Source organism: Sinocyclocheilus rhinocerous, unplaced genomic scaffold, assembly GCF_001515625.1.
Source record: "Sinocyclocheilus rhinocerous isolate Xijiao unplaced genomic scaffold, SAMN03320098_v1.1 scaffold714, whole genome shotgun sequence".
Taxonomy (NCBI): Eukaryota; Metazoa; Chordata; class Actinopteri; order Cypriniformes; family Cyprinidae; genus Sinocyclocheilus; species Sinocyclocheilus rhinocerous.
Window position 1 is genome coordinate 460432 of NW_015646165.1, and position 11562 is coordinate 471993.

The window sequence follows — 11562 nt, forward strand, 5'->3', positions numbered from 1 at the left end:
CAAACTCTAACAGTCTAATGTGAACTTAGAACAACGCTGCAGAGTTTGGAAGATGTTGAACGTTGTACCCCTGTTTTGCAGCATTCATTGCCTAAATGAACATGTGTGTGTCATTATATAGCATCTAAAGTTGTTGTATTGATTATTGTTATTGGTTGCTTGTGTGTGAGTCACAGTTTTAGCACAGTAAATGTATCTCCCCCCACCCCCACTTATCAACTAATAAAACCGTCCAATGGTTTTGCAGAAGGTAAGAAACCTGGAGATATTCTCAGCATTTTTAAGAAATTAAAATGCTGGAAATTATGTTAATCAAATATGTACTTGACAGCCGCATGCGGCTGATAGCCCCATATCACCTGGGTCTTCAGAAAGTTTTTTTTTATTTTAAGTTAAAGATTGATTTTTTTGTTGGGACACCCATATCACTCTAATCCAATTATAGGATGTCACTTGAATGACGAATCGGGCGTGTGCATATATGAAGGTTGGATCTTGCAATGAACCACTGAGGGTCTCGAGGCATCCTTAACACATCAGATACAGGAGAGTTTCAGTGCTGAGTACAGAAAGGACATTAAACAGCACGATGAGTTCATCTGAAGGTGAGAGGTTTGATTGTTTTGGATGCACACATGAAGTTTCTCTTAAATGCACCAATTTCATAGTTTTGCTAAATCGTGCATTTCTGTCGGATGATGTAATACTGTAACGGTACGAGTTTAAACGTATTTAAAAGCAGGAATAAATTGCAGGTATGTGTGGGGTTGGAAGTGGACATTTTTTGAGTAGTCGATGAATGATACATTGTATAAAAACTATTGCATAAGTTGCAGGAATTGAAACGTGACGCCCCTCTCCGCTCTCTCATCGACCACAGTTGGATACTAAATAAAGAACTTCAAGAGAGAAAAATTGCAAAAAAAAAAAAAAAAAAAAAAATATATATATATATATAGGTCTAATTGCTTGTTCTTAACAAAAGCAAAAAGTTGCACATTACAGCTAAATCTTTTCGTTTTTGATTGTTTCCAAGTAATTTTTGCTCTTTGGGGTCATATTTCCATATAGCCTAGATAGAAAAAAAGAAATGGGGCGTTGATGACGTTTTCCTCATACGATATCGCGATTGTTGCCATGGAATTTATAACGCTTATTATAAAACCGACTCTTGAGTTCTGATTGGATGTGAATTCTGTATTATGCGCGGAGTTGCGGCGCTGCTTGGCAACCGTAAATAGCTAGTTAGAGTTCATCAAAAGTGGGACAAATGCATTTTTATGGTCGATTGATTTGTAAATGTAAAATTATATAAATGATATATCTATATTATAATTCAGTGTAGCTACAATACAATTAAATGTATACAAATCATCCACGTCTTTTAATTTAAATGGAAATTTGAATCTAATTTCATTTATCATGTGTGTTATCTTTGTTTTACTGTTAACCAGTGTTGTAATCAGTAGGTTGGTCTAATCTGGTCTACATGATGGATCAGCTGGAATACCACTGCAGAACACAAGATTCAGGGGGCGTGGTTGGATCCAGATCCAACTCCTCCCATCTTACATATACCTAAACCTACCCGTCTCTACCCCCTGTTCTCTAAACCCACCCATCTCCACCCCCTGATCTCTAAACCCACCCATCTCCACTCCTAAACCTACCCGTCTCCATCCCCTGATCTCTAACCTACCATCTCCACCCCCTGATCTCTAAACCCACCCATCTCCACCCCTAAACCTACCATCTCCACCCCCTGATCTCTAAACCCACCCATCTCCACCCCTAAACCTACCCATCTCCACCCCCTAGATGAGGATCCAACCACGCCCCCTGGATCTTGTGTTCTGCAGTGAGGGGCTACTGGGAATACTGGTAGGGGCGGGATCAGCCTGGTAGATGTTGATCAGGTCGGTTAGTTCTAGACGAAATTGATCACCAGTTACATCAGTTACAAACCAGCTGCAATGTTTCATAAACCATATGAAGATTATATGACATTGCTATTATGATATGACTTTGATATATATATATATATATATATATATATATATACACACACACACATTTTTTGCGTGTTGCATTTTTTGCGTACTGTTTTAATCCTATATCATGAAGATCGTGAAGAGTACGAATTGTGTCTTTGGTTATTATTAACTTAAAATGAATTATTTATTGAACATTGGTTTGTTTTATCATATTGCTTTTGCTTATTTAGTAATAAATGTTCTTTTATATGTATCTGTAACAGAATATATTAATGGCCATGTCCACCTGGAAGAATATGAGTCAGATGGCAAGCTGTTCCTTACTGAGGCTTTCAATGTGATTATGGAGGAGATACTTCACAAAGGAACTGACTTGAAGGAGAAGGTCAAGTCTTTTAAGAATTTATCGTCTCATTTAACAGCTGGGTCTTCCTATCTTATCATGTATCTCATGAGATCGGCTGCATATCTTTGCATTCACAGGTGTGTGAGTGGAAAGATCCAGATCAACTGAGAGCTCTTCTGGACCTTGATCTCAGAGAACATGGAGAATCTCACGAGCAGCTACTGCAGAGGGTCCGAGATGTGGCGAGATACAGCGTTAAAACCTGTATGTTGGATGTGTTTGGATCACATCCCACTAATTATTCATATTAGTGGTTGTCCTATATGGTAGGGGTGGGATCAGCCTGGTAGATGTAACAGTGTTTTATTCTGAAATGATTAAATTAGTTCCTCCTAAATCTTGAATATGTGGTTATATCCTGGTCCAGAGCCTTTTCTCTTTCACAGGTCATCCTCGGTTCTTCAATCAGCTGTTTGCTGGCGTGGACTACCATGCATTGACAGGACGGCTCCTCACTGAAACCCTCAACACCAGCCAGTACGTGTGGATGCACTTTCATGTATATATTTTCAGGTGTTCATGTTAAAGTGTTACAGTGAATGTGCCATTCTAGATCCTCAGATGAGGGTTGTAAAATGGTCTGTATGGCGTATTATTAACTGAAGGGTTCATAAGTGTTAAACTTTGAGTAAATTGTAAACTGTTACACTGTTTCTGAAGTGTCCCATTAAATCCTGTTGTCATAATAATAAGTAACTTTTTAGAGCACTTGACGTTATCAGATGACACTGTTTGATAACAGCATGGAGCTACACTTGTTTTGATTAGAGATTGATTAAATTAGGATCTGGAATTTTTAGATAATGCAAACAGTGTTGTTATCATTAACTAAAACTAAGATGTTTTTTTTTTTAATATTATTTGAAAAATTACATGCACTATATTAATTTGAAATAAATAAATAAATAAAATGTATAAAACAACCAAAACACACAACTAAATTGTTAAAAATAAAAACAGAAAATATAAAGATAAAAACTAATTCAAAATCTTAAAGGAATAGTTCACCCAAAAATGAAATTGTTCTAAAAATTTACTCACCCTTAGGCCATCCAAAATGTAGATGAATTTGTTTCTTCATGGCAAAATATTTGGAGAAATTTAGCATTACATCACTTACTCACCAATGGATCCTCTGAAGTGAATGGGTGCCGTCAGAATGAGAGTCCAAACTGATAAAAACATCACAATAATCCACAAGTAATCCACACCACTGAAGTCCATCAGTTAACATCTTGTGAAGTGAAAAGCTGTGTGTTTTTAAGAATCAAATCCATCAAGATATTTAACTTCAACCCATCGCTTTTGACCAAAATAGAGTCCATAATCCATAATAACGCTTCGTCCATTGAAAAAGTAAATCTCCTGTTGTCCTCTCACATCAAAATCCACCCACATACAGGTGCATCTCAATAAATTAGAATGTCGTGGAAAAGTTCATTTTAGTAATTCAACTCAAATTGTGAAACTCGTGTATTAAATAAATTCAATGCACACAGACTGAAGTAGTTTAAGTCTTTGGTTCTTTTAATTGTGCAATTAAAAGAAACAAAGACTTAAACTACTTCAGTCTGTGTGCATTGAATTTATTTAATACACGAGTTTCACAATTTGAGTTGAATTACTGAAATAAATGAACTTTTCCACGACATTCTAATTTATTGAGATGCACCTGTATATCAGTTTTAGACTGGTTTTACATGTAACCTGTGCTTGATCTGTGCATATTTCTTTCCTGATTCAGACAAGACAACAAGCAATATTATGGATAGACTACTTTAGATATTATGGACATACTATTTTAGCCAGAAGCAGTTAAAAATTTAATTAAGATTTTTTTCTTACAAACATGCAGCTTTTCACTTCACAAGATGTTAATTGATGGACTGGAGTGCTGTGGATTACTTGTGGATTATTGTGATGTTTTTATCAGCTGTTTGGAATTTCATTCTGACGGCACCCATTCACTGCAGAGGATCCATTGGTGAACAAGTGATGTACTGCTAAATTTCTCCAAACTATTATAATAGCATATTGATGATACTAAAATAACACTGATACAAATACATGCACATATCATGCTCAAAATACTCAGTGTGAAGTTGTTTCAGATACACCTATGAAGTGGCTCCGGTGTTTGTCCTGATGGAGGAGGAAGTGCTCCGTCAGCTTCGCTCTCTGGTTGGCTGGTCAGAAGGAGATGGGATATTTTGTCCAGGGGGTTCAGTGTCCAACATGTACGCCATGAACATCGCACGGTACTGGGCCTTCCCTCAAGTGAAGACACAAGGCTTGTGGGCCACACCACGCATGGCTATATTTACATCACAACAGGTAAAAAGTCAGAAGTTACTTGTTCTAATCTTAGATTTAAAAGGGTAAATAATGCAGTATTATCGAAATTGTACCATCAAATTTTATGTCTTTCTTTTTTCTTTTAGAGTCATTACTCAATGAAAAAAGCTGCTGCTTTTCTTGGTATTGGAACAGACAATGTTTTCATTGTACAAGTGGATGAGAGGTACCGGATCTTATCTCTAACACATTTTGGAAAACCAGAGGTTCACTTTAAATTGTTTAAAATGTTTCTTTGTTCCTCTACAGTGGCAGCATGATACCAGAGGACCTGGAGGCAAAAATTGTGCAAGCAAAATCAAAAGTAAATATTTTAATTATATCAGTAAGGTGATTTTTTTTAAAGAAGTCTCTTTTGCTCACCAATGCTGCTTTTGTTTGATTAAACAAAAACAGTAATATTATGAAATATTATTGTAATTTAAAAGGACTGTATTCTATTTTAATATATTATAAAATGTAATTTATTCCTGTGATGCAAAGCTGAATTTTCAGCATCATTACTCCAGTCTTCAGTGTCACATGATCCTTCAGAAATCATTCATGTTGAAAACATTTGTGCTGCTTAATATTTTTGTGGAAACGTGTGACAAGTATTTCAGGATTCTTTGATGAATGGAAAGTAAAATTGTAAAACATGATACATTTCTATTTTCACTTTTCGACTCATTTGAACCCAAATTGTTGAATGTTAGTGTTTATAATTTTATAATGAATTAATATGGTAAATTTGAAGCTGTTTGTATAAGTGAGAACATCAATTAAAATTCGGTAATGATTTATCTCATTCCAAATCCATTTTAATTTCTTCCTTCCATGGAACACAAAAGGAAGTGTTTTGTAGAATGCAGACAATGACCAGAAAGTGTTCTAAAGACATCTGATTGCTTTTTTGAGGTAGAACCCAACATAGTCTGCTTTCGTGTATGGAAAAGAGCAGCGTGAACATTATGCAACACTTCTCCTTTTGTGTTATATGGAAATAAAAAGACATACAGGTTTGAAAAGACATTAGGGTGATAAACCAATACTTTTTTTTTTTTTTTTGCATGAAATATCCAAGGGTCAAAAGTTAATGGTGTTTGACTAATGTGTCTCCTTCAGGATGCTGTCCCATTTTTCGTTAATGCCACAGCGGGTACCACAGTGCAGGGCGCCTTTGATCCTCTGAACCACATAGCTGACATAAGTGAAAGAAACGGCATGTGGATGCACATTGACGTAAGTGCAGCACGTTTACCTTATGTAACATCATTGTGCAACACGTCTATATGCATGTGGCCCCCACTTTCAGTGTATCCAGTTGTTTGCAGAATTTCACCCGTTCCTAACTGTTACAATCTGGATCTCTCTCCTTTACAGGCCGCTTGGGGAGGAAGCGTGCTGTTTTCAAAAAAACACAAACGTCTGGTTGCAGGAATAGAAAGGTTTGAACTCTTGTGTACTGTGGGCTTACAGAATGAGCCCTGAATTGAATGTGCTTTGGGTAGAGAAGTAGCCCATCTTTGACTATATCATTTAATGGTTCTTTTTCTAACACTCAGAGCAAACTCTGTGACTTGGAACCCTCACAAAATGCTTCTAGCGGGATTGCAGTGCTCTGTGATTTTATTTAGAGATACCACGGTATGAATGCTTATGGAATGTAGCAATCCATCTATCTTTTATTTTACCTCTAAACCCGTGCAAGTCTATTCATGCAGTGTTTTGCTCTTTAGTCAAATGAATGTGTTATATTGACTTGTCCACAAGTGCACTGTTCCTAATTTGATCTTCCTCATCTCAATCTTTAGAATCTGCTAATGCACTGTCACAGTGCCAACGCAACCTACTTATTCCAGCAAGACAAGTTCTACGATACAAGTCTAGACACGGGAGACAAATCTATCCAGTGTGGCCGCAAGGTGGATTGTTTGAAGCTCTGGTTAATGTGGAAAGCAATAGGAACACATGGGCTTTCAGAGCGAGTGGATAAGGCCTTTGCCCTCGCAAGGTATTTGATGCATCTGTTAGATGTTGTTGTTTGTTAAAATACTATCAATCTTTTTAATGTTGCATTTTGTTAAACACTATTGACTTATATCCTTAAATGCATTGCAATATATTATTAATGTATACAGTACTGTTAAAAATGTAGGGATTGGTGAGATTTTTTCACATGATCCTTCAGAAATCATTCTAATATGCTGATTTTGTTGAACACAGTTGTGCTGCTTAGAATTTTTGTGGCATCTGTGATCCACTTTTCCAGGATTTTTGATGAATAGAAAGAGGAAAAAAAAAGCATTTATTTGAAATATTAGTCTTTTGTAACATTACATTTTTTTTCAATTGCTAACAAGCGTTTACCAATACTTAGAGTACTTTTTCTAAACTCTTAACACAGCAACACACCTACATCACACAATTAGCCAAATAGTAAATTTTCTGGCCAAAATCGCATTTTGTTAAATAAATACAAACTCTACATTTCAAAATGCTGAATACGTTTTTCTACATATACTAACTCTAACAAAACACAGCAAACCCGATTCAAAATCGAGTCATTCGGTCAAAACATTAGCACTAGTTTCTATCCAACAGAAACATATAGTCAATCATAGCACAGTGACTGTCAAAATACTAACAGTTGATCTTTTTTCTGATCCAACTACTTCTCTACCTCCTACAACTATTCCTTTCCCTCTCCCAGGCATTATTTGTTTCTCTCTCTGTAATTCTGTGTTTTTCTGCATCCACAAAACCAATTCAAAGAGGTCTTTTTTACTCTATGTTGTTGATGTAATGGAAAGAGCTTCAACACCAGACTATTCCTCCAACTGAGCCTGGAATCAGCTATTTCTAAATATTTCAGTGATCTGTTACTTAAAAATGCTTATCAGTCGTTACAATGTTTTATACAGACAGATTTTTTTCAATACCTTTGAGCTGCTGTTGTTGCAGAGGTAGAAGCTTTATACTATATTTAAGGTTCGGAACATTAGGTCTTCATTTCTGACATGCTGTGTTTAAGCATTTGTAAATAAGACTAAAAACATCCATGATTTTGGTTTTGGGTAAGCTTGTATGAAAAGAAGATAAAAGCATTTTAGAAACATGGTAATTGACTGCATATTGTGTGAACACAACATGAATTGTGTTAATGGTATGGTCACAACAGATGGATGTTGTGCTTATTGTGTTTAGAGTTTTGAATATGTGACTAGAGATTGGACAAAAGGATGTTAGCATTTGAAAAAAACTGTAAATAAAAGATAAAAAACTCACTGACCCCAAACTTTTGAATGTTACTGTATATATTATTTTATTTATTTATGCTTATATATATATATATATATGTATTTTAATAATATATTATTTATGTCTGCACCAGGTATTTAGTTGAAGAAATGGAGAAAAGGGAGAATTTCAAGTTGGTCTGTAAGGTACAGTGTTGCACTGTATACAAACCTGAAGTAGTGTACTTATGTTTACGTAAATATAATGCATGTTTATATATTTATATATGGTTTGTGTTTTCTAATAGGGGCATTTTGTGAACGTTTGCTTCTGGTTCATTCCACCCAGTCTGAAAGGGAAGGAGAACAGTCCGGATTACCAGGAAAGGTTATCAAAGGTCAGCATTGTTTAATGTAGAATGACAAATAAAATGGCAGAGAAATTAATTATTGAGCACTGAATTATTGTCATGCTCAATGTATGCCATCAGGTGGCGCCAGTCATCAAAGAGAGAATGATGAAGCGTGGAACAATGATGGTGGGATACCAGCCCATGGATGGACGTGTCAACTTCTTCCGTATGGTTGTTCTTTCTCCTCAGCTGACCACCAAGGACATGGATTTCTTCCTTGATGAGATAGAAAAACTAGGGAAGGACCTGTAGTTAGTTTGAATATCAGTGGTCTACCAATAGATAATGTCACATTAACCCCTCTCATCTTGATATTTTTAATTTGCGATTTTCTAAAGGTTGCTAAAATGTTGACTTATAAGCGGTACACAATACTGACTTCAATGATTAAGCCAGCAAATAAATGTGCGTCTACAAAGGTCATAAAGTGAATGAATCTCATAGATTCTGGCCCACGTAGGTATTGAATTCATTTGGAAAACCCAATTTAGATCTTAGGACTTTTACTAATTTTACTAATTTACTAATCATCTGTATTAAATAAGGGCGGCATCCAAAATGTGCACTGCAGGGGCCTCCAGGACCAGGATTGAGAAGCACTGTGAAACTGTATGTCACCAAAACTGAATGTGCAAAATTATTTACAGGCAGAAAGCGTTTCTGATTGGCTAAAGTGTGGCTGTTCCCTTTACTCTCTCTCTCTCCTTTTCTTTTCTTTTTAGAGCCTAGGGCTGCCACAGAAACAAGTGTGATTTTTATGACACTTCTTTCAGTGATATCTGAATTTATGTGTGGAAAAAAAGCTTTCCTTTAAATATGCAAAAGATTTTTATTTTAGTAAATTACTTTTTTTGTGTGTGTGTGTCCATAATTTAATATGGATATTTTATAAATTAGTTGATGATAATAATGACTTGATTGTGTTAAATTGTGACCTTTTGTTCGGCACAATGTTATTTTGCTTTAGTCTCCTTTATAAAGGAGTCTTACCAAAAATATAGGTCAATATGTGATAGGCTGAACATTTCTGAAAAGCTGAAAGCTTGTTTTTTTTGTCTTGTTTTACTTTGTTTTGAAATTTGTAAATGAAAACGTCAATATTTGTCACAAAAACCTTTATATTATAAAGGATATAAAGTATATTTTTCTCGTTTCCAAATATAAAATAAAAAATTTTTCGCAAGCACCTCATCATTTTACATATTAATAAAAAAAGTTCCCTTTTAACACTCGTGGACTTTATTTATACCGGAAGCAGCCTGTAATTTGTTGCCAGTGTGGTGATCACGTGACAGTCTATGCGCTCTCCCTAGAGAGCACTTCCGGTAACGTTTCCTGTGTTTGTAAACTAAAAATTGTCCGACAAGAAAACATTGGGCTACTGTAAACCGAGAAGAGTAAGGTAAAACAAATGCGCACAGCCTGCCGTACTGCTTATTAAACCTAAAACAACATTTTAAAGAAGATTCAAGGTTTTAATAGGATTGAAATGTGAAGTTAAATAGACCGTGAACTCACGCCCTGTTGTGCTGTAGGATGAATGGAGGAGTTTGCATTAGTAATGTGTTTACAGTTCAGACCGAAGACAAATCAATTTCACTCAGATATTGAGATTATACATATCTGAATTCGTGCACTTTGTTACTTTCAACCCGTTCAGACCTGAATTCTGTTCCAGACACAAATAATATGGCAGTGCTTTATCTCTACTCTCAATTCAACTATAGGCAATATTAATTTTAATTTTATGATTTAGCCATATATTATTATATATTATAGCATATGATTCGGTCATATATATATATATATATATATAAATGTTTACTTTTAATAGTTATTTCATTACAACGGACATGTTTGTGAACAGTAACAATTTGATTAAATTGTTATTGGATTTGATAAGTTAATGAAGAACTTTAAATACATTTCATTTTATAAAATAAATTTTAATAATGCTAATGATAAATTATTGTACTCTCAAGTTGTTTTTAAATCAAGTGTTTTTAAGTGAAATGTATAAATATTAAATTTTAATAGTAGTTACATTATTTATTATTTATTATGAATTTCACTCTTGGGAGCATGTAAAGCTAAACCATTATGTTTGTAAACACATTAAAGATCATTAAAAGCTCTTTGTGGTTCAGACCTGCAATCTTTCGAATCATGTTGCATATAATATTGACTGTTATATGAATCTTGTGCTGTAAATAAAAATAAATAAATACAAGTGATGTCCATTGTAACAGTCACTAGGTCTGAGCGGGTTAATACTTGTTTTAATTTGCATACATATATCATGGTTTCTAATAAGCAGTTTGATTTATTACCTAAAATTACAGGCTAAATTAGTTATAATGGAGTGTATTACATGCAATTGAGTTTTGTAAAGTCTTGTAAAGTTTGTTTTCTTTGGCTTGGTTCGCTTCAGACTGCAGTCTGTTTGCCATGTGATAAGACTGATGTGATTTTATTTTTTATCTCCTGGAATTAATTTAACCTTTAGGACCCTGTTGGTTGCCAAATCCCCTCAAGAGCCAAACGAATGGAGAACTCAACATACAATATTCACCCACTCGCCTTGATCTTAATGTCATTGCAAGCATGCTATGTTCATTTTGAGCAGTGCAATTGCTTTCATTGTCCAGTGGCTTCCGTGCCTCATTTTGTTCATTCATGATTTATAGTTGTGTTTATCTGGATCTTTGAGGGTGAGTTAGTCAGACTAATGCACAGGAATAAGCGATGGAAGGAAAGAGGGTGGTTGAAATAAATCTGTTCTTTATTCCAATGAGTCCCAGAATCCGACCAACCAAATCCAAAATCAACACGGCATAAATGTTCGGATGTATTCCTACCATTTCAGTTTGACAGAACCAATGAGAATTCACTCCACTCAGTTTTGACCTGGTTTGTTTCCAGATGTCATTTAGGGACTCTTGACACCAATCTGAAGCCAAACTCTTATGGCTTAAAAACACAGCCCTATAAGCCTACATAAACAAAGGCTTGGCAATGCAGACATGGAAAATGTCTAAATTTTAGCGAATAAAAGCTGTGATTTGTCCACGGTTGACAACTTCTGTTAGTGGTGGGCTAGATGTGTGGCAACATCATAGACAGAGATGGATATTACCTTGGCTTTATACACCCCCCCCCCCTTCTGTTTCTAGGCT

At 35.3% G+C, this 11562-nt stretch overlaps 2 protein-coding genes across 2 annotated transcripts in view; both read left to right on the forward strand.

Moving 5' to 3' along the window:
- The first annotated feature begins 473 nt into the window (after nt 1–473).
- Nucleotides 474–9044, forward strand: csad (cysteine sulfinic acid decarboxylase). The gene is made up of 14 exons (XM_016510860.1): nt 474–605; nt 2258–2379; nt 2478–2604; nt 2787–2877; nt 4512–4734; nt 4842–4921; nt 5005–5059; nt 5860–5976; nt 6118–6182; nt 6300–6381; nt 6549–6748; nt 8129–8180; nt 8282–8371; nt 8465–9044. Exons 1-14 carry the CDS (start codon nt 590–592, stop codon nt 8636–8638), a joined length of 1494 nt encoding a protein of 497 aa, XP_016366346.1. The 5' UTR covers nt 474–589; the 3' UTR covers nt 8639–9044.
- A 632-nt stretch (nt 9045–9676) lies between these two features.
- The window catches only part of LOC107706997 (zinc finger protein 740-like), a 6845-nt gene continuing 4959 nt past the window's right edge, over nt 9677–11562 (forward strand). The window contains exon 1 of the mRNA XM_016510861.1: nt 9677–9788. The gene's annotated coding sequence lies outside the window, so the exon portion shown is untranslated. The remainder of the gene's footprint in view (nt 9789–11562) is intronic.